The 19878-nt window shown below is 37.6% G+C and overlaps 2 protein-coding genes across 2 annotated transcripts; both read left to right on the plus strand.

Moving 5' to 3' along the window:
* Positions 1-1828: 1828 nt before the first annotated feature.
* On the plus strand, positions 1829-7039 carry LOC116211306 (cleft lip and palate transmembrane protein 1 homolog). Its single transcript, XM_031545625.1, has 11 exons — positions 1829-2130; positions 2537-2683; positions 2844-2958; positions 3060-3154; positions 3520-3611; positions 4149-4186; positions 4824-5059; positions 5257-5350; positions 5459-5869; positions 6155-6322; positions 6644-7039. The coding sequence occupies exons 1-11, from the start codon at positions 1939-1941 to the stop codon at positions 6802-6804; spliced, it is 1749 nt and encodes a 582-aa protein (XP_031401485.1). The 5' UTR covers positions 1829-1938; the 3' UTR covers positions 6805-7039.
* A 3372-nt stretch (positions 7040-10411) lies between these two features.
* On the plus strand, positions 10412-18670 carry LOC116210800 (PHD finger protein At1g33420-like). Its single transcript, XM_031544858.1, has 4 exons — positions 10412-11270; positions 16200-16362; positions 16614-17462; positions 17550-18670. Exons 1-4 carry the CDS (start codon positions 10958-10960, stop codon positions 18379-18381), a joined length of 2157 nt encoding a protein of 718 aa, XP_031400718.1. The 5' UTR covers positions 10412-10957; the 3' UTR covers positions 18382-18670.
* Positions 18671-19878: the final 1208 nt, after the last annotated feature.

Raw genomic sequence — 19878 nt, forward strand, 5'->3', positions numbered from 1 at the left:
CAAGTATTCTCTCAGGATGTAATTGAGACAAAATGACTCGCTTAAGGACCAATTTGGTATTTTCCTCTAAAGATTTGTTTTTTTTTAGTAAATAGGCAATTTTGTTAATAACTTTAGCAAATTGCATTAATTTTGTCTATAACTTTTCTGTTACATCAATTTGGGGCTCGACTTTCACACTGTTACATCAATTTAGTCCATTGTTACATTAATTCAGTCTTTCGTTACATCAATTCAGTCCAGCGTTACATCAATTCAGTCTTTGGTTACATCAATTTAGTCCCTGCGTTAATTTAATCTTTCGTTACATCAATTTAGTCATCGTTACATCAATTTAGTCCCTATATTACATCAATTAAGTCATTGACTGGTGCAATTACTTCAGTTAGTGCTACGGTTGTATCAATTTGGTCCTTGTGTGGTGTAGGCGCATCGATCAGGTCCCCTGCCACATCAATTTGGTTGTGCCGTTAAGTATGACTACTTACGGTTTTAAATGGTGTAAATTGTTACATTAATTTGGTCCTCGTGCTACATCAAATTAGTCCTTCCATCCCTCCCTCCCTCCGTTCCTCTTTCATTTCACCTTCTATGAGCTAAGCCTAAGGCTCAGAGAGATTCCCTTCTTCCTACGGTGAGCCCATCAATGGCTTTTGCTCTAAAACCAAAACCTTCCACAACCTCCATCCTCAAGTTCCTCTCCCTCTACCTTTCGATCATGAGCCCCTCTCCATCACCGACTACGCCCTCTCTATTCTCCGCACCTTCATCCCGTCTCCACCACTTTTATCATTGACGCCTCTGACGACATCGACTGATGCCTCACCTTCTCCCAGATCCTCCGCCTCGCCGACTCCCTTGCTTTCCACCTTCGGGCCCACTTCTCCCTCTCCAAGGGCGACGCGACCTTCATCTTAGTCCTTCCCTCCCTCAACGTTCCAATCATCTACCTTTCCTTTGGCATGGTCGTCTCTCCTGCAAACCCACTTAACTTCGACTCGGACATTGCCCACCACGTCCACATCAGCAACCCCTCCATCGCCTTCGCCACCTCCTGGACCACCTCCAAGCTGCCGCTTAAGCTCCGACTGGGTGTGATCCTCGTTGACTCGCCCGAATTCGACCCTTGTTGGCTCACTGAAATTGGAAAGCAGCCACGGTTCACCACAAGGGCAAGGTAGAGAGAAGCTGAGCGAGAAATGGAAGCTCGCACAAGGAGAGGAAGAGGAATAAGAAGACAGAGGAGAGGAAATTCATTTGAAGTGGGACTGTGGGACAAAAGATAAGAAGAGATAGAGAGAGAAAGAAGGCAGGGGAAGAATAAGAATTTAATTTGGAGTTACATCAATTTGCCTAGGCATTACATTAGTTTAGTCCATGAACAAATTAATGGAATAGTAACGCTATCTGTCCCTTTTGTCACAAGGATCAGATTGATGTAACTAGGGATTGATCTGATGTCACGCCAAACTCAATGATTTGTGTTGCACCAGCCATGGACTAAATTGATGTAACATATAGACTAAATTGATGTAACGTAGGGACTAAATTGATATAACGAGGACTAAGTTAACGTAACGTATGGACTAAATTGATGTGACAAGAACTAAATTGATGTAACGAGAGACTGAATTGATGTAGCAATGAACTGAATTGATGTAACGAGGGACTAAATTGATGTAACAGTGTGAAAGTCGAGCCCCAAGTTGATGTAACTGAAAAGTTAAGGACGTAATTGATAAAATTTGGGAAAGTCAGGGACGAAATTGCCAATTTACTATTTATTTATTTATTTTTCATTTTATTTACGCCTCGATCGCATCTGTAGTCATCCTTCCTTCCTTCCGCCCTCTTTCTTTCGTTCCATCGACACGGATATCATCGGCGATCAGAAAAGCAATTCGCAAAGAATTGAAGGACTTGAGAACAGAGGAGAAGATGCCGCCGCCGCCTGCAGCAGGAGGAGGCGGTGACGGGGCCCAGCAACAGAGGGCCCCCGGCTTTGGCCTCTCCGGCATCGTCCGCATGATGGTCTTTTGGTACTTCGCGTCCAAATTCTTCTCCCCTAAGAAGCCCGCTACTGACCCCGCCATCCTCATGTCCAATCTCTTCCAAAAGGGCGAATCCTTGGTTAGCTCCTCTTCTTCCCGTTCCGCTGCTGCTGTTCGTGTCAGGGTCTTTGCATTAGCTGCTTGCTGACCTTTGTATGTATGTATGTATGTATGTATGTATGTATGTATGGAGATCCCCATGTGATGTACTGACCTTTTTGTCCATCTGCTTGGTTGATGCACTCCACTTAAGCTTGCTTGTGCCTTGTGACACTATCCCATACTTTGATAGTGTCACATACGTTAGTTACTGCTTTCTCGGATTATGCTATACGATACTATACTAGTACTTAGGTTCCATGCTTGATTGGATCGTAGCTTTTAATCGTATCTGTCTGTGCTTTGCTTCCTCCCTCTATATCAGTCCAGCTGTGCTTTCCCTGTTCACCTAACAGTTCGTTCCCCAACCCCCTCTCTTTCCTCAGGATATGTGGCTCTATCTCACTGAACATGAAAGGTTCAATGAATTTGGCAATGATGCTGCGCTTGTTTGGCATGAAACGAGTATCCCCTATGCTGTCTGGGGACCTGAGAGTACTCGGACACTTTCTTTGAAGTATCACCCTTCCGAGGTACCACCCTAATGTCTTATTATCTGCGGATGTTTTGTTTACTACCCAGTGCATAATATGCGCTTAGCATTTGATGTGGGAGACTCATGTGGGCCTTCTCAGTTGCTCAGAATTATCAATCTCTCGCTATGAATTTCGCTAAGTCTACAATTTTCCACAGGCTTTGAAGCGCAATGGGAGTCTATATGCTCATGTTTTCTTTGCGCGTTCTGGATATCCTCCAGATCCTAATGACCCAGAGTACCAGCCTCTTGCTGCTTTTGGGAGGACACACTGTATGTTTATCATTGCTCTTGCTTTTTTTTTTTTGCTCCCCTCCTTTCTTGTGGCGTCACAGAGATTAGTACTTCAATTGCTCTCTATTTTTTGGTTGCAGCTGTCGTAGCATATTTTCCCAAGTCAAAAGCAGATAAGCGGAGACATCTGCTTGGAATTAGCGAAGGCTCAGGCGAGGCTGAGAAAGTGTCTGAGGTTAGTTCTCTATTTCTTCTTCCGTGATTCAGTTTTGAGGAGCCTCTTCTGAGGTTAAAGTTTTCTCTCGATTGCCGTTTGGGCCTTTCTTCATATATAGAAAGACTTCCTAGTTTCACGATGGAAGTAATAGTTAACAGTCGGTGAATTCTGATGCTGTCTTTTACTGGCACCACATGCAATATACTCGACGGTTGTGAGTTTGGTCATTAGCTCCTATATAAAAGGAGTGTACTGACATCTTGCATGATTTATTATTGATCTTTATCATGTTAATGTTAGTCCACATGCAATTCAGAGTCGCCTCTCTGAATGATCTGATCATTTTCATTGTTACTTAAATTATCTTCCACTATTTGCTTTAGGCTATCGAAGAGGATAAGGATGAAGGCCCTGTTGAATGGGCTCCATATTGGAAGCCAAATGTTACGATTAATCTCGTTGATGATTTTACACGGTAATTTCTATTTGTTTATAAGTGAAGGTTTATCAGTGAAGAGAATTCTGTTTATTCCAGAAACTGAAGGCGTCAAAGCCCTCTCTCTGTATAACTCTGATGCCTTGAGTGGGGTTAAATAGGGAGAGGTGAGGTTTTGCAATAAACGATGCATGTATCAGAGGAACAATGAGAAATGGATGTTGTGTGTGTATCCAAAGATCCTGTGGAATAGTAGTAGTTCTTGACTCATAATAATTTAGTACTTGCTAATGCTTCTCAGCCTGTATAAGCATATATTCTAAAGATTAACCAATTACCTTGTGGGTGGATTTGCAACGTGTTATTCACGTTACACGTGAAGGAGGGATTACGGGCAAACAGATTAGATGTTGGTTGATTGTAGTTTTCGTACTGGAGATTGAATCTCATGGGCATTGAAAGTTGGAATTTTCTGTATTGATTGTTTTTATTCGGGATGATCTTTTCTGTCTCTTGTCCCCCTTCTTTATTTAATAGATCGTAAAATTGCTGATCTTTCTGCAAATTTTCTGGCAGGTATCCCAATAATGCCGTCCCACCAAACATAGCTCCTTGTATCCTTTCTTATTCCTCTTCATTTGGTTGGTAGATTTGCTTTTGTTTGTTTTTATTAATGCAAAGGTCATTTTCACTTTTTTCCTGCTTAAGATGTTGTATGTCCGTACATATGTTGGTCTTGATGGTTTCAAGCAAGTAATGTTGCAAACGAATTTATCATAGAAAGTATTTGGCCCACTTGATGGTTTACATGCAAGTAGTATTGAGGGAAAAAATGTCCTCTAAGTGCATTCAATGCCTTATCATCCCAAAGCAAAGTAAGAAAGTCTTGGTTTGTGATGAAGCTTAGGTTATATCTATTTTCAAGTTGGATAACTTACAAGTTTTGCTGTGTATTAGTGGTCATTATCGAGCATGTACAAAATGGTTTCCTATTAGAGCATTATATTGTTGTCTTGTAGTGATAATCATTAGGATTAGGCTTATCTTTCTACTGTTTTAGGGAGAAATGATTGAGCTTTCATTATGGTCCATATGATGTATATGAATCTTTTTTTTTTTTTTAATAATTGTAACAATAATATCTTCATTAGAATTCAAAGCGAGCTCTTATTCTGTCAGTGAGTTTTTCTAACTTACTAGACAGTGCATTGCAAATAAATACAAGGACTTTCTTAACGCTGAAACCTGCAGACTTGAATGTCGAGCCTCGTTCAGGGAATTATTATCCAAGTATCTTCTTCAATGAATTTTGGTTGCTCAGAGATAAGCTGATAGCGATTAACGAGACAGTGGAAGAATTGCCACTTAATCTGGAAGTGGGTCCAATCAGCATGACCAAGTGGCAACTATTCTTACAGATTGATCAGTCATTCCAGATCCATCGTAGTTATGGAAGTATGCTTGAAGGCGAGGCAGATGAATTAAAGGTAGTTTCTTAATCCTGTGTAATCTTTTTAACCCTAAACTTTGGTCTTTATCATTCATCTATATAAATTCGTTGTTTTACTTTGTGATTAATCAGTTGAAGTATTTTTTTAAATGTTTTGTTCGATGCAAGAGAACATGGAACCAAACTGTTACATTACTGGCTATTCTGTATGCTAATCTGTTGGGTGATTCACAGAGGGTCTTCTTGGAAGGGAATCCTTATCTGCTGGTGATCACAACTGTTGTTTCGTTGCTGCATTCAGTATTTGACTTCCTGGCATTTAAGAATGGTAAATGATACTTTGTCACTGCAATACATATGTTCGGAATACAGTTGTCTTGAGTTTCTGCTTTCTTTGACTCATTATAGCTAAATCTGTTTTTATTTGATACTACAGATATCCAGTTTTGGAACAAAAACAAGTCTATGGAAGGACTCTCGGCAAAATCAGTTGTTGTGAGCTTCATATCGCAGCTCATTGTTTTCCTCTATCTACTGGACAATGACACATCATGGATGATACTTGCTAGTTCTGGGGTCGGCTGCTGTATTGAGTTCTGGAAAATAGGGAAAGCCATGATCATAGAGATTGATAGGAGTGGCAGGATACCCATGCTGAGGTTTCGTGATCGGGAATCGTATGCTGGGAATAAGACAAAAGAGTACGACGATCTTGCCATGAAGTATCTGTCCTATGTCCTTTTCCTCCTCGTTGCATGCTCGTCAGTCTACTCCCTCAAGTATGAGCGCCACAAGAGCTGGTATTCTTGGATCCTCTCTTCATTGACGAGCTGTGTCTACATGTTCGGTAAGTACTTGATTATCCCCAACCCATCCACCCTCCACCAACCAAAGCAAGACCCCCCACCCCACCCCCAAAACCCCCCCACCCACACGCGCACGCATAACCAGGCCAAAAAGAAAAAGGAGTGTTTATGATGTAACTTTCACAGGAGAAATTCTGATTTCTTGTGGCTTTCATAGATACAGTGAATTTTTACTGCACAGTTCTGCTACTTGTGAGATTTGATTAGTATTTATTGGAGAATAACCTTGGCAGTGATTCTTTATATTATGTTGTACGTTGTTGCAGGATTTATCATGATGTGTCCTCAGCTGTTTATAAACTACAAGCTGAAATCAGTGGCTCATCTTCCCTGGAGGCAGATGACATACAAGTTCCTAAACACCATCATAGATGACCTTTTCGCCTTTGTCATAAAGATGCCAACACTCCATAGGTTGTCCGTCTTCCGTGATGGTAAAAGCCGAGTTCGAAATCTTTTTATTGTTTGCAGTTAGTAAGCACATTTCGAAGTTTGAATTTCTATTGGAACTAAGTCACTTGGTAAAAGAGCATTATGCGCTTTATGAGGTTTCTGGATGCGGGGTAAAATGATGATAATAGGCACGACAAATTTCACATTTGAGATGGACCACAAGGAACATAATATAATTTGGACTTGTGGATGTTATAATAATAGGCATGATCTTCGTCATATTCAATCTGCTGTTTATATGTTCTTCATTAAAGGGTGTCTTACTGTCTACACGTCTGATCATGTGTTACTGTTAATGGCAGATGTGATATTCTTGATATATCTGTACCAAAGATGGGTATATCCAGTTGATAGGTCACGTGTCAATGAGTTTGGCTTTGGCGGTGAAGATGATCAAGCAGCAGCTTCTCGTGGGGAGGAGGCAGCTGCTTCTGCTATTGAAGGCGATAAGAAGACCAACTGAGCTTTTCATTTTCATTACTGTTATGACATTAGATCATTGTTTAAGCTTAAAGTTTAACACTGACCTGAAAGTGGGATTCCGTCCTTGCTAGGAGGAATTCTTCATCTATCCTCTCATTTACGCCGTAGGTGATTATTATTAGGTGGTGGTTTTGTAGAATTATCATCGTTGTTTTCTCTATCTTTTCTATAGACAAAAGAAATAATCATTAATAGAATTTCCATTTTCCCCTGAATTACGTGCTCTTTTTTCTTTTTGGCTGAGTCCTCATGTTTACACTAAAATTTCCCCAAGTTTTCTTGTTCTCAGAATTGTGTAAGTTTAATTTATCTCTTTATTTGGAAACTTATCTAATCTTCTTTCAACTATTAAGTATAAATTATAATTTATAAATGAGCTTTTATGTTTGAAAAAGGGATTATAGAATATGAATTAATGAATTTGTAACAAAGAAAATAAGAAGGAAATGAGAGAGTAGAGGGAGCCAGGGATAACCATGGGATAGACTTTGGACGATTCGGTCTTTTCCCCGGTTGGTTTGCCCACTAGCGGTTTGATAATATTCCAGTCTTGGGGATGTTCAATTCAGCAGAACTGGAGGAATTTGGGGCCTCATCTTGCCTCAACTCGGTTGCAATCCAAGTTATTAATGATTTATTAGAGTACGGTATCCTCATTTTTTTTTTTAAATTATAAACGAGACAAGGAGCCTTAGAAGGCATGGCAGAAAGCTAAACAAATGAAGCAATAGTCAATTTTGTTCCATGATGTAGAAGTTCAATAACAAGACCTAAGAGCCTTAGAAGGCATGGAATAAAGCTAAACAAATGAAGCAATAGTCAAATTTGTTCCAAGATATAGAAGTTCAAACTAAAAATTCCCTTCGTAGCTGAAAGTATGGTCGAATACTTTTGGAACACTGGAGTATGGAGTAAGCACTTATGCTTTTTGGATTCACTTGCTTCACTGCTGCATGGAGTATTGACAAATACTTTTTGGTATCAAAGGAGCATGAGGTATAGAGTACGCACTTATGGTTTTTGGATTCACTCGCCTCTTAAGTTGAATGGTCTATGGCGGGAGTAAATACTTTTGGATGTAGTTGAATGGAGTAACACTTTTGATACTTCTTTTTGGATAGATCAAGATCTGTACATACTATGAAAACCATCATACTCTATGTAGATATAATGTAAATATATGAAATCTAATTGGTATGATGGAAAATATATTTTCTTTGTTCCTCTATTTCGAGAGAGAGCCGATGGAATTGTCATGAAATTCAGACACTTAAGCTGCTCAAGCACAGATACAATTTTGTAGCTAAATCTGCAGCCACATGATAGGATTCTGTGAAAGGCTAGCAAAGATAGTATTTGTACTCTTGTTCACTACCTTGGGATAGCCTCATAACCCGGGAGGTTATAAGGAGCATGCCATTTCTATTAATGTAAGTTCTCTGGGATTGAAAAGCTGGGTTGAATCTCAAATCTAGCACGACGTTAAATATTCCGTGAATTCTAACGGTATTGGCTGACTAAGTATTAACGCTGCCATGTGTCGATATTATTAAATGAGTGGATCCTTTTTTTTATTTAATAAAAATAATTTTGAAAATTAAAAAAAGAGAGAGGGAAGAGTCGGGCCGAAGACGAAGGGAGGAGGGGAGGGGCTGGGCCGCCGACCCTAATTTTAGGTGGGTGGCCGCAATCGATGCCACCACCGCCGAGCCCCCTCCTCCCTTTGCTTCAGCCCAGTCCTTCTCTTTTTTTTTTCAGAATTATTTTTGTTAAATAAGAAATGTATGGGTCACTCATCGAATGATATGGCAACATGTAGTACCGTTAATGCCTAGTCAGTCAATGCCGTTAGAATTAACGAAATATCTAACGGCGTGCTAGATTTGAGACTAAAACGAAATGTCGTGTCTTTTTATATTATTTGTGAAAAGTCGTGTTATAATTGAAAATTTGAACAAAAGTAATGCATTTGTACCATTAACCCTTTCAATTACTCCCTTAAATGAATTTACTCTTCATTGAGGTTGGAAATCTGACACTAATATCCCAAATTCTAATTTGGAAGACAAGGTTTCTTCATCAATCACAGCTTGATGTCTATTCTTCTCATATTTTAAGACTGAATTGCTTCGATTATGCTTTTTTGCATCCCGCAACAACGCGCAGGCTTCGTCCTAGTACTACTAATGACGCCACCGATTAAAAGACTTACCAGGTGATGAGCTAGCGACCACACCACATACGCAAATGGAGGGGTGACAAGTGTCCAATTCTAAAGTAGAGGGTATCATCGACTTATTACGAAATTATAAGGAGCATATGTAGAATTTCGGGGAAAAAAAGAGAAAAAACCACGTATATTCTTTAGTCGTAGGTAAGAAAAATCGGAAATTAATCATCAATAATACAACTCTCAACAAGTCTGAATAATCAAATTTTAAAAGAACTAAACGAGAAGAAGCAGAGAAAAGGCTTTACTTATGAGAGATTATCTTGTTAAGTGAACCATAACTGAATTGGTTATTTGGCAATACTAATAAATGCTTGAGGTATTTTGGTAATTATATAATAATTTTAGCGGATGGGGTACGGTTTTTGAAATAAGATATCGTGCCATTTCTAAATCCCGCGTAGTCTTGATTAAAAATCCATGCATTCATCTCATGACCCATAAGGGCTTGGGACGGATCAAATATTCGTTAAGATCCGTGATCATTCATCAACAAAGAGAATTGGAAGGAGGAGGCTACAGTCGAAGAAAAAAAGTCCGCATTGTCAAAGGTAATCTTTGATTTCATCGTAAGTTTGCTTGATACTATACCGTAATCTAATAGTAGTTAGCTCCGTTTATTTTCACAATCGAATTTTAAGATTTTAACTCTAACTTTAACTCTACTCACTACACAATAAAAATTAACTCTTCAAAGTAAAAAAGATGGACCTCATACATAAATTCACATACAACTCCATTATACTTAATTTAATTTTTAATACTAAATTCTATCAACTATTCATAACTTTTTCACACTTTTTTTTTCATAATTTAACAATACAATCATTACAACTCAATTAAAATCAAAACATAACTCTACTCAGCTCTAAAACCAAACGCACTATATATATTTCATAATACTTTTTTTTTGTATCGAGTGTTTCTAATATCCCCAAGAAAGTGAGATGAAAATTGAGCTTCTTCAATACTTGATGTTAACATATAAATATAAGTACCAATAATAACAATAATCAACATTTCCATTTGTATTATAGGCAAGAAAATTACATAAAAAAGAAACTATGTATCTGTATTTGGTAGAAAATCAAAATTTTATTAATATGAATGAATGGTCGGTTTCTGCACTAAATTAAATACCATCAATTGGAATGGGAAGAAATTGAAGGCCATAAACCGGAAACAAAAGCATCATGATAGAAAGAAGTTGCGATTCCGAAGGCAAATTTGTAAAATATTGTACCATTTTTGCCTTTCTTCTCACAATATATATATATATATATATATATATTTATTTATTTATTTTTGGGGTGGTTGGGGGTGAGATAGATTAATTTAATTCCATCAAACTTCAAAATGCCGAAAAAAGAGTCTGGCATCGCAACGTTGGACTGCCCTCCCTCGTTTCTCGCTCGATCACGTACCAAAACACCGGCCGGACCGTACTCACTCATCAATATTGTCCATAACCATCAATCCAAGAATACGATACAAATACAGCACAATACAATCCTCGGTCAATACATCATCCATCGATCGATTCGATCGGCAAGCTAACGAACCGGTCCGTTAACTTCTCCATCGCCCATACCATACCATCATCGTCCCTTCCCCTTCCACTCTCTTTGCCAGACGAGACCGACAAGACGAGACGAGACGAGACGAGACAGAGAGATATACAGACAGACGGACACCCCCCAAAACAAAACAGGAACAAATACATCTCCTACTGATCTTTTTCCTTCCTTTCTTTTCTTTCTTTCCAGAATCACCCACCCAACCAAACCAAACAACCAAACTGCCATCAACCTGATCTGATCTGATCTGATCTATCCAGGTCGGTCCGTCTGTCCGAGTCCGATCTCTTGGTTGGTCCCACCCACCGACCATAGCCGCCAATACCATGGTAGTGAGCGGTAGGCCTCTGAAACGCATGAAGAGACGCGTCACCGCCGATCTCCACAACTTCTTCACCTTCCCCGAGGCCGCCGCCCCCCCGACTTCTTACCCGCTGTTTCCTTTCCGGGCGAACGTGAGGGAGTTCCTCTCGAAGCACGCCCTCCTGCCGCCACCTTCGTCGCTGTTCCCCCACCTGATAGCGTGGCAGGTGCTTTTCCGGGCCGGAGATCTACCGGATTCGGTGGTCTGCCTCGATGTGATCGAGGAGGACGTGGCCAGATCTAGATCCGTCTACTGCGATCAGTGCCGAGTTGTCGGTGAGTTGACTCGCCGCCCGCCCGAATTTCTTTTTCTTTTTCCCTTTGTTTTTAAAAAAAGATTTTTTGCCTATTTTATTTTATTTTTTTGACCGACTCTTGCGCTTTGATTTAACCACCCCCTTTCTCTCTCTCTCTCTCTCTCTACGAAAGTGTTTGTGTTTGTGTTTGTGTTTGGTTTTGGTTTTGTTGGGAGTGGGGCCGAAAGCTAAGCTGTCTGTCTGTCTGTCTGTCTAACGTCCCTGCCTGTGCCTGTGGCTGTGGCTGACCCTCCCCTCCTCCGGTCGCTGCCATCTCCCCGAAAATATCGTCAATTTTACAGACAGAGAATAGAATAGATGGATATCTGGGATTTTTAAAAATAAATAAAATAATAAAATAGAAAGGGAAAGCATGCATTAAAAAAAAAATATGGTTATTGGTATTCTTTTTGGGCAGAAACCACCTGGTCATTGGAGAAGAGTAACATGGATGGCAGAGAGAAGAGAGGTAGAAGAAATTGTAGGAGAAAAATTGAGACATGGAAAACAAAATTACTAGTCTAATCTTGTATCTTACATCTATTGACTCTTATTTAACTTTCGGGAAAATACATTTCCTACGAATGACTCTCAGTTAGAAAAAGCCCTTAATCTTTTCATTAATTTCAGAAATGCCACTAATGAGACATTCGGAGGATCTGAATCGGCGTGCGTAGGGAAACTCTTTCTCTGTTTTTTTTTTTTTAATGAACGGAAAGCTCTTACTATTTGAGTGTATATATATATATATTGGGAGGAGTGTGTATGGAAATAGAAAGGATAGTACATTGTATAGATATAATATGTTATTCTTTTCCGCTAACACGACAACACGGCACAACTTTTATAAGCATGTATGTCCCTCCCCCCCCCCCCCCCCCCCCCCCCCCCTAAATTTTGGCCAGTGCATGTATGTACTTTATCGTGAGAAAATGGAACCCGTTTTGATATATTGTTATAATTATCATTAATTCCTCTACTTAATAATAATAATAATAATAATAATAATAATAATAATAATAATAATATTTTTGGGTGTACTGGACGTGGCTTGCACTTGCTGACTTGCTGACGTGACATTTGCGTGCCGCAGCTCCTGCCTTCCTAACTCCATCTACTTTTTTATTATATAATATAATATAATTTTATTTCTTTATTAATTTAAAATAAATATAAAATATAGAGGAAAGGTCTAGATTGCCCTCGAGAGTCGAGGGAAGTTCGCGGTTTTCTTCTTTAGTTTTAATATGTATCGGCCCATCCATCTGATCAATACGATCACTTACATGTTTTGTTGGAGCATGGGTCAAAGTACATATAATAAGCAAAAAATTCATGTAAGATATTAGATATACATAATCTTGATTCTCAATCTGATTTATGAACAAAATTTAATATCTTAAAAGTTCAAAAATTCCTAACTTAGCTAATGAAAGAATAAGAATTATAACGTTTATAAAATTTATAATTACATACTTACTTTATTCTTACTCGCATTTTATATATTAAGTTTTGTGTATGTAAAATGGGCCAATAATTTTGATAAGAGATTCACTTATTGAACCTTTATAAGACTAACAATCATTTTTAAAATTTAATTAAATAAGTTTCAATATAATTTACTGATGAAATAACAATAGATGATTAAAGTCCTGCTTTAATATTTCATTGAATGTATTTTCTTTAATAATAATAACAATAATAATAATTATTATTTAGTTTTTTGTTATAAAATATATTTACTTTCTATATAATTTCTTTATATTACATTGAATGTATTTTCTTTGATAATAATAATATAGTTATTATTATATTTAATGTTATTATTTAATTAAATAAGTTTCAATATAATAATTACTATTCAATATTATTTAATATTATTATCATTATTTAATTTCTGTATAAATTTTATTTACTTTCTGTGTATATAAGGATGTTTATGTTCTTAAGGTTATACCTTACGAATTCTTTTGAATCTTATTTTAATTACATTAATGATATATAAGAAGAAAAATAGTCAACTCTAAAAGTGAATCTTTTGTTTTTTTTAGATGTACTTACTTTGTAATTATAATTAATGCAAATGTGTATAATTACTTAAAAAATATAAGGTTGGACTATATTTCGGTAATATAAAAATTTAAATAAACTAATAAATATAGAATTTTTTGTATATCTAAACAAATATACGATTTCTTGTCTACTAATAATTATTAAAAAATAAGTATCAAAGTAAATTTTCATATATATATGTATGTATATGTTTTTGCATAACATATATATATTTCCAGAATATATGTATTTGTTTTATTATGTTATTATTTATTTAATAAATATTTTATTTTGTGAATTACTTGTATATATATTACGTTTATGCCGCTATTAAATGCACTTGTTTTTAAGTTTATATATATACTAGTGAATCTACACGTGCATTGCACATGAAATGCTTATCGATTAAGTGATAAGACGTAATAATTATAAAATGCCAGAAAATATATATAAATTAAAAATTATCCAATAATATATAATTAATTATCTAACATCATCGATAATCTTATTGATTGGTTTAAAGATACCAAATCAATAAATATGAACTAATTAATATCAGTAATGTATATTGATAATTTTTTATTTTAGTATAACATAACCAATTATATCAAAAATTATAAATAATTAATGCAATTTGTTTTGCTAGAATTAAGTCGATTTTCCTTTAAAAAATTAAGGTTAATATAAGAAGTGAAGGTATAATTTTTTAATATTGCACATTTCCAAACTATTATATATTTGTTGGAATTTTAGAGTTGTTAATTGAAAGAAAAGAGGGAAAACATTTTCAATCCTAATGTTTAATCGAAAAGAAATTGTAATGAATATTCATTTTAAGTACATTAGCAATTTAATATTCCTGTTGTTTACACATATAATAAATTTTAAAATACGCAAAAATAAGACGTGAGCAATAAGCAATTAATATAGAAAGCCTTAGATGAATGCAGGATCAAAATCATGACAATTAAGAACAAAAAGAGTGAACATTGTTAAAGGAAAATTAGAGAAAAGCAAAATAACAAGAAAAGAAATTGCCTTGAAAGAAACGAATCATCATTGTTAATTTTCTTTTATCTGTTAATCACATAAAATTTTAATTTCTTCTCTATTTTCATTTGGAGTAAGTACCAAAAAAGATAAACGTTTGAAACATTTTTTCTCTCAAACCAAAACATTTATTTTTTTTATAAACGAGACATAACATTTGTTAATATTTTAATAAGGCCTTTCCAATATATTGAATTTTTTATGTTTCAAAAGTTAAAACCTAAAATCTGTAAATTCTAAAGAATTAGAACAATTATATATACACACATAAAGAGCAAACTTACAAGATCGAAGAACGAAAGAGAGACGCAGACCGGGCCAATGGTGGTTTGTCGAAGAGCACTACCACCCCAAGTGAGGTTGTCAGTGGGTGGTGGTTGCCGGGCAAAGGCACCTACCGCTTGATTTCCTGCTTCCAATGAAAATCTAATCAAGAGTACAAAGAAAAAAATTAGGAAGAAATCGATAAAAGCAATCAAATAATATCTCCAAACATAGAGGATAGCCTATGATGTCATTAAAAAAAAAGAACAAAAAAGGGAGAAATCTATGAAGAACAACAAATAAAGAATTACTCGAGAATCATACGTAAATATTCTCTTTTGATGATCCTTAAAGAATCAATAGATTATAGTGGATAGATATCTAGAGATAACATACTTTTTGAAATATAAGACCACGACCCTGGAGATTTTCGGTCAACATTAAGAATCTTTTGAGACTTCTTAATGAAACTATCAGGAAGAAAAGTTTTAGAGGGAGAAGGGTAAAATGATTTTTCATGTCTATTTGAAAACTGGAAGGTATATATAGCAGAAACAAATGCTACTCGTTGAATAGTCACATCCCTTTAACAATTACATCATTTCACTAGAAAATTATTTCACCAAATAATAAATTGTATTTGATGATTAAATTTATCTATTGAAGGTCTTATCAATAGATTACTGGGAAAGAAAGTTCACAGCATACTCGTGATTAGTTAAGGAAAATCTTATCAGTACAGAAAAAAAAAAGAAAAAAGAAACTCGTACCTAAAATGACGATCTAACTCAATTGACACAGACGTGAGGGGAGAAAAGTTAGAATGTTGGAAATGAACGATGAATAGAAAGAACATGAATACAAATATCATGAACCAAAAGGGTGCGAAAAACTCACGAGGGTAAGGAGAATTTTTGGAATATTGAAAATTAGTGAAACACCTTATACTTTTATATATAGTATATATATAGATGTGTGTATGTATATATATATTAAGTAAATATAAATGTAAATATAAATATATTTTCTACCAAAAAGAAAATAAATATATATAGTAAAAAATTAAATATAAAATTTTTGGATAAGTTTGTTGAAGAGGAGAAAAAGGAGAAGAGAAGTGAGATATTAAGAGAAGAGAAGAGTAGGGCCCAATTACCCCTCCCAGCCCACACCGTAACCTAATCTAATATAATCTAATCTAATCACCCCTTAGTTGTCCCAATTAGATCACTACTTAATGAAATGAGATGAAATGAAATGGAATCAATCATTGTACCATTGATTAATTACTCATAATACAATTTTAACTAACTACCTCGCTCCTCAACCTCCTCCTATATCTATCTGTGACCATCCATGTCCTTATGTATCATCATGTCATATATTACTCTTATCTATCTAGCCATGAAAACACTAGCCTAGAACCAACTATAATTATTGAAAAAACAAAAATCAATGAAATGCAATTTCTTCTTTGGTCGAATACCTACTTCATGACGTGTTTTTAATTGATTAAATTGTTCTGCAAAATTTGGGAAGTCAGGCTGGAGTGACCACCCGGTTTGTGGGAAGCGATACCACTTCATAATAAAGGCTGATGGGATTGGGATCCCCAATGGCAATGGCAATGGATTTGACATTGGCATTGGCGGGTATCACAAGCCTTGCATCTGCTGTGGGGATATGCTCCACTTATCAGATTCTCGGTGAGACCCAATTAACCAAGCAACTCCTCCCTCCTCCTCCTATCTCTGAATCTAACTTCTTTCACCTCTATTACTTACCTATGGACGTACGTACATGCATACATACATACATGGATGTTTGTAGCTAGGCATTTCTTGACTAGACTAGATAATATTTTTTAGCTTGGACTTTTTGGTCTATTAGGTTTTTCAGACTTTTCCCTTACATGCCTACTGAGTGAGTGGTGATGGAGTGGCGGTGCTGGTTGCAGGTGCAAGTCATGCAACCATGTGATGACGGAAGACGATGTGGAGGAGTGGATATATCACCAGTTGGAGGACACTGCCAATACCCATCACCTCTTACATGGGGTTGTCCACGCCAACGGGTTTGGTCATCTACTTAGGGTCAATGGCAGGGAAGGGGGTTCCAGGACCCTCTCGGGATGCCACATCATGGACTTCTGGGATCGTCTGTGTAAGACGCTCGGGGTAAGAAAGGTCAGCGTGATGGATGTATCAAGAAAGTTCGGGTTGGAATACCGTCTTGTGCATGCCATTATAAAGGGATGCCCTTGGTATGGCAACTGGGGATATGAGTTTGGTGCAGGCAGCTTTGGTGCCTCGGCAAATTCATATGCTGTGGCCGTCGATACCCTTTCCAGCCTGTCCCTGTCTACCTTCATGAATTCAGGACAGAAGCGTCTCCAGGACACGATTGCGTTCTACCAATCCTTATCGATGAATCATGGACGTGAGCTTGTAAATATAAGGGATCTCTTCAGTTTTTTGATGAGTTTGATCCAAAAAGCTCGCAAGTTTTCCTCGGGGGCTACTTATGGTGCAGCCTGCAACATGCATGATGCGGCTGCTGATAGTGCTGTTTTGCATCGGTGGACGCAAGGTGATGTCAAAAGAGTAGAAGAAGCTATGATGAAGGTGCTGCGAGCTGTGTCGGGCTCAAAGTGGGTGAGCTGTCGTACACTTAGGGCTGCTGTCTGGGACCGGGGCAGTCCAGACCTCCTCGAATTGTGTCTCAAGGAACTTGCTGGTAAATCAGCATCTGTTGGTATGGTGGTTGTTTCCCGAGCCAATCCTAGTTCAGGTGCCCCTGAGTACAGGTTAGCTGTCTGTCCTTTCCATTCAACTGTTCTTTTATCAGCTCAGGTTTTGAATCCTTAAAACTATTGATGTTCCTTGCGCTGCAGGCTTGAACCTGGAAGTACTGCCGCATCAAGTGGAAGTACCACAACATGCGATGGTTCTCAAGTCTCGAACTGCCCATCTGTAGATTTTCTTTTGTGGGATTTGAGATACTTGTATGAGTCCATCCTGCATCCGAACGCAGTGCATTTGAATGATGGACAGCACACCTCTACGAACGATGTTACGGCAGCAGCTGCAGCTCAAAGGCTCCTCGACTGCAAGAAGTTTATAAAAGACTATGAAAAGAAGAAGTTCCCCTCGGGCGCCACCAGTGTCCGCTTCGAGATTGCCGTCTCTTGTGAAGTGGAGCTTGCAGATCAGGCTGAACTGGCTAATGCCATGCCTCCCCCTCTCGAGATAATTATCTTGCCCCCTGATGCTACAGTTTCTGACCTCAAACTCGAAGCATCAAGGACTTTCCAAGACGTGTACCTGATGTTTCGTAGATTTCAGGCAGAGGAGCTTATTGACTATAGCGGTGTTGATGATTCCACCCTAGTGAAGCTCCTGTTGCCAGGAGGGTCAGCTGAACCTGTGGTTGTTCGTGTAAGAGGGAGATGCATTGGGAAGAGCGGACCAGGCAGGTACAGAATGGAGAGGGGCGATGAGAATTGGACTATGGACTGTAGATGTGGGGCCAAGGATGATGATGGAGAGAGAATGTTGGCTTGCGATGCCTGCAGTGTGTGGCAGCACACAAGGTGTTCGGGCATACCTGATTCCGAGTCGGTGCCAGTGAGGTTTGTTTGCTGCAGATGCAGGAGCTCTAACTCTACCCAGATGAAGGAGCAGGACAAGGATGTTGATGAGGTGAAAGCTGCTGGTTGTTACTAATGGATAGAGCATGGTGGATTACTTCTTTCTGATCGATCTTTCTTTAACTGAAAAATGTAAATGTCCTCTTCCTTTTGGTCCTCTTATGTTTATTCTTTTGCTGCTAACAGTTGCATTGGGGCGGGTGGATAGAACTATGTACATATATTGTCTAACTAACAGGCCGGCCAGGCCTTCCCATCCATCCGTGTCATGCAGTCATGTTATGGTGGTTTGTAATGTATAGCCTCCTCTCTGATTCAGTGCCACGGTTTTTCTTAATAAAAGTTTTCCCAAAACCCAAGAGGAACCTGTAAAATGACTCAATTTTGAGGAGTATATATGTATATGTGTATATATATATATTTATATAGGGATTCGAAGGAATAACAATCGTCTCCCGATTAAATTATTTATCTTAGGAAAAAATAATCATTTCTAGTTTCAACCTTTCATTATTTTTTCATGAGATAAATGTAGTTCGCCTCTGAATTATGGAGTCTTTTTAGGTTTGACCCCCAATCTTCAAATTGTACAGTGTCTGTCTATCTAAGTGAAAAATATGCATGAAATCCCCTCTCATCGGAATCGGAGACTTTTCTTTGATCAATTTCATGAACATCCAGGACTAGAAATGATAAGAGTGTAATCAATTTGGTCCGTCGGTCATAGGTTTATCTTACTGCAAGAAATGATTATGTAAGGTCCTCTATGATATACGAAAAATAGAATGAACGGAATGTGCTATATAAAATAAAATGCACTAGTATTGAGAGGGAAACTGTGATGTTCTCTTTATTGGGAAAATGTCAAATTTGGTCCTCAACCTTTAACTCTTTTTCTATCTTAGTCATAAACCTTTTCTTTGGTTGGATTTCGTCCTCAATTTTTTCCGCGCGGTATGAGTTCAGTCCTTCCGTCCAAAATTCTGTCCATTTTCCCTGACATGTATATACGTCACATGAGAGTGCGTCACGTGCATGACATATCACTGTTACTCTAAATTGGTTGTTATAGAGCAAGTCTGATTCTTTTTTTAATTAGACCCGTAAACCGGACTAAGATATTTTCGATTCTTTTAAGATTCCAGCCATTTGTCGGTGCGTGAGATGATGAATGAGAAGCGATGGCTGAAATCCTAAAAGAATCGAAAATATCTTAATCCGGTTTACGGATCTGATTAAAAAAATAATCGAATTTGCTCTATAACAACTGGTTTAGAATAGTAGTGATCTGTCGTGCACATGGCGCAGTCTCATTTGATGAATATACATGTCAGGAAAAATGGACTGAATTTTGAGTGGAAGGACTGAACTCATATCGCGCGAAAAAGATTGAGAACGAAATTCAGTTAAAAAAAAGGTTTAGGAGTAATATAAAAAAGAGCTGAAGGTTGAGGACCAAATTTCTCCCCCTCTTTTTTCTTTCTTTTCTTCAAAATCTCTTATTTCTCCTGATTGGTTTGAGGGCATGCAGACCATAAATAAATGGAACTTCCTCAACACTTCAAGAATAGCC

This window comes from Punica granatum, chromosome 6 (genome assembly GCF_007655135.1).
Source record: "Punica granatum isolate Tunisia-2019 chromosome 6, ASM765513v2, whole genome shotgun sequence".
Lineage (NCBI taxonomy): Eukaryota > Viridiplantae > Streptophyta > Magnoliopsida > Myrtales > Lythraceae > Punica > Punica granatum.

Excerpts from the sequence above, each read along its gene's own strand:
- LOC116211306 (XM_031545625.1), top strand. The coding sequence starts at position 1,939 with ATGCCGCCGCCGCCTGCAGCAGGAGGAGGCGGTGACGGGGCCCAGCAA. Across the intron at positions 2,131-2,536 it reads TCCAAAAGGGCGAATCCTTG|GATATGTGGCTCTATCTCAC; the intron begins GTTAGCTCCTCT and ends CTCTTTCCTCAG. Across the intron at positions 5,870-6,154 it reads GAGCTGTGTCTACATGTTCG|GATTTATCATGATGTGTCCT; the intron begins GTAAGTACTTGA and ends ACGTTGTTGCAG.
- LOC116210800 (XM_031544858.1), top strand. The coding sequence starts at position 10,958 with ATGGTAGTGAGCGGTAGGCCTCTGAAACGCATGAAGAGACGCGTCACC. Across the intron at positions 16,363-16,613 it reads CTCCACTTATCAGATTCTCG|GTGCAAGTCATGCAACCATG; the intron begins GTGAGACCCAAT and ends TGCTGGTTGCAG. Across the intron at positions 17,463-17,549 it reads TCAGGTGCCCCTGAGTACAG|GCTTGAACCTGGAAGTACTG; the intron begins GTTAGCTGTCTG and ends CTTGCGCTGCAG.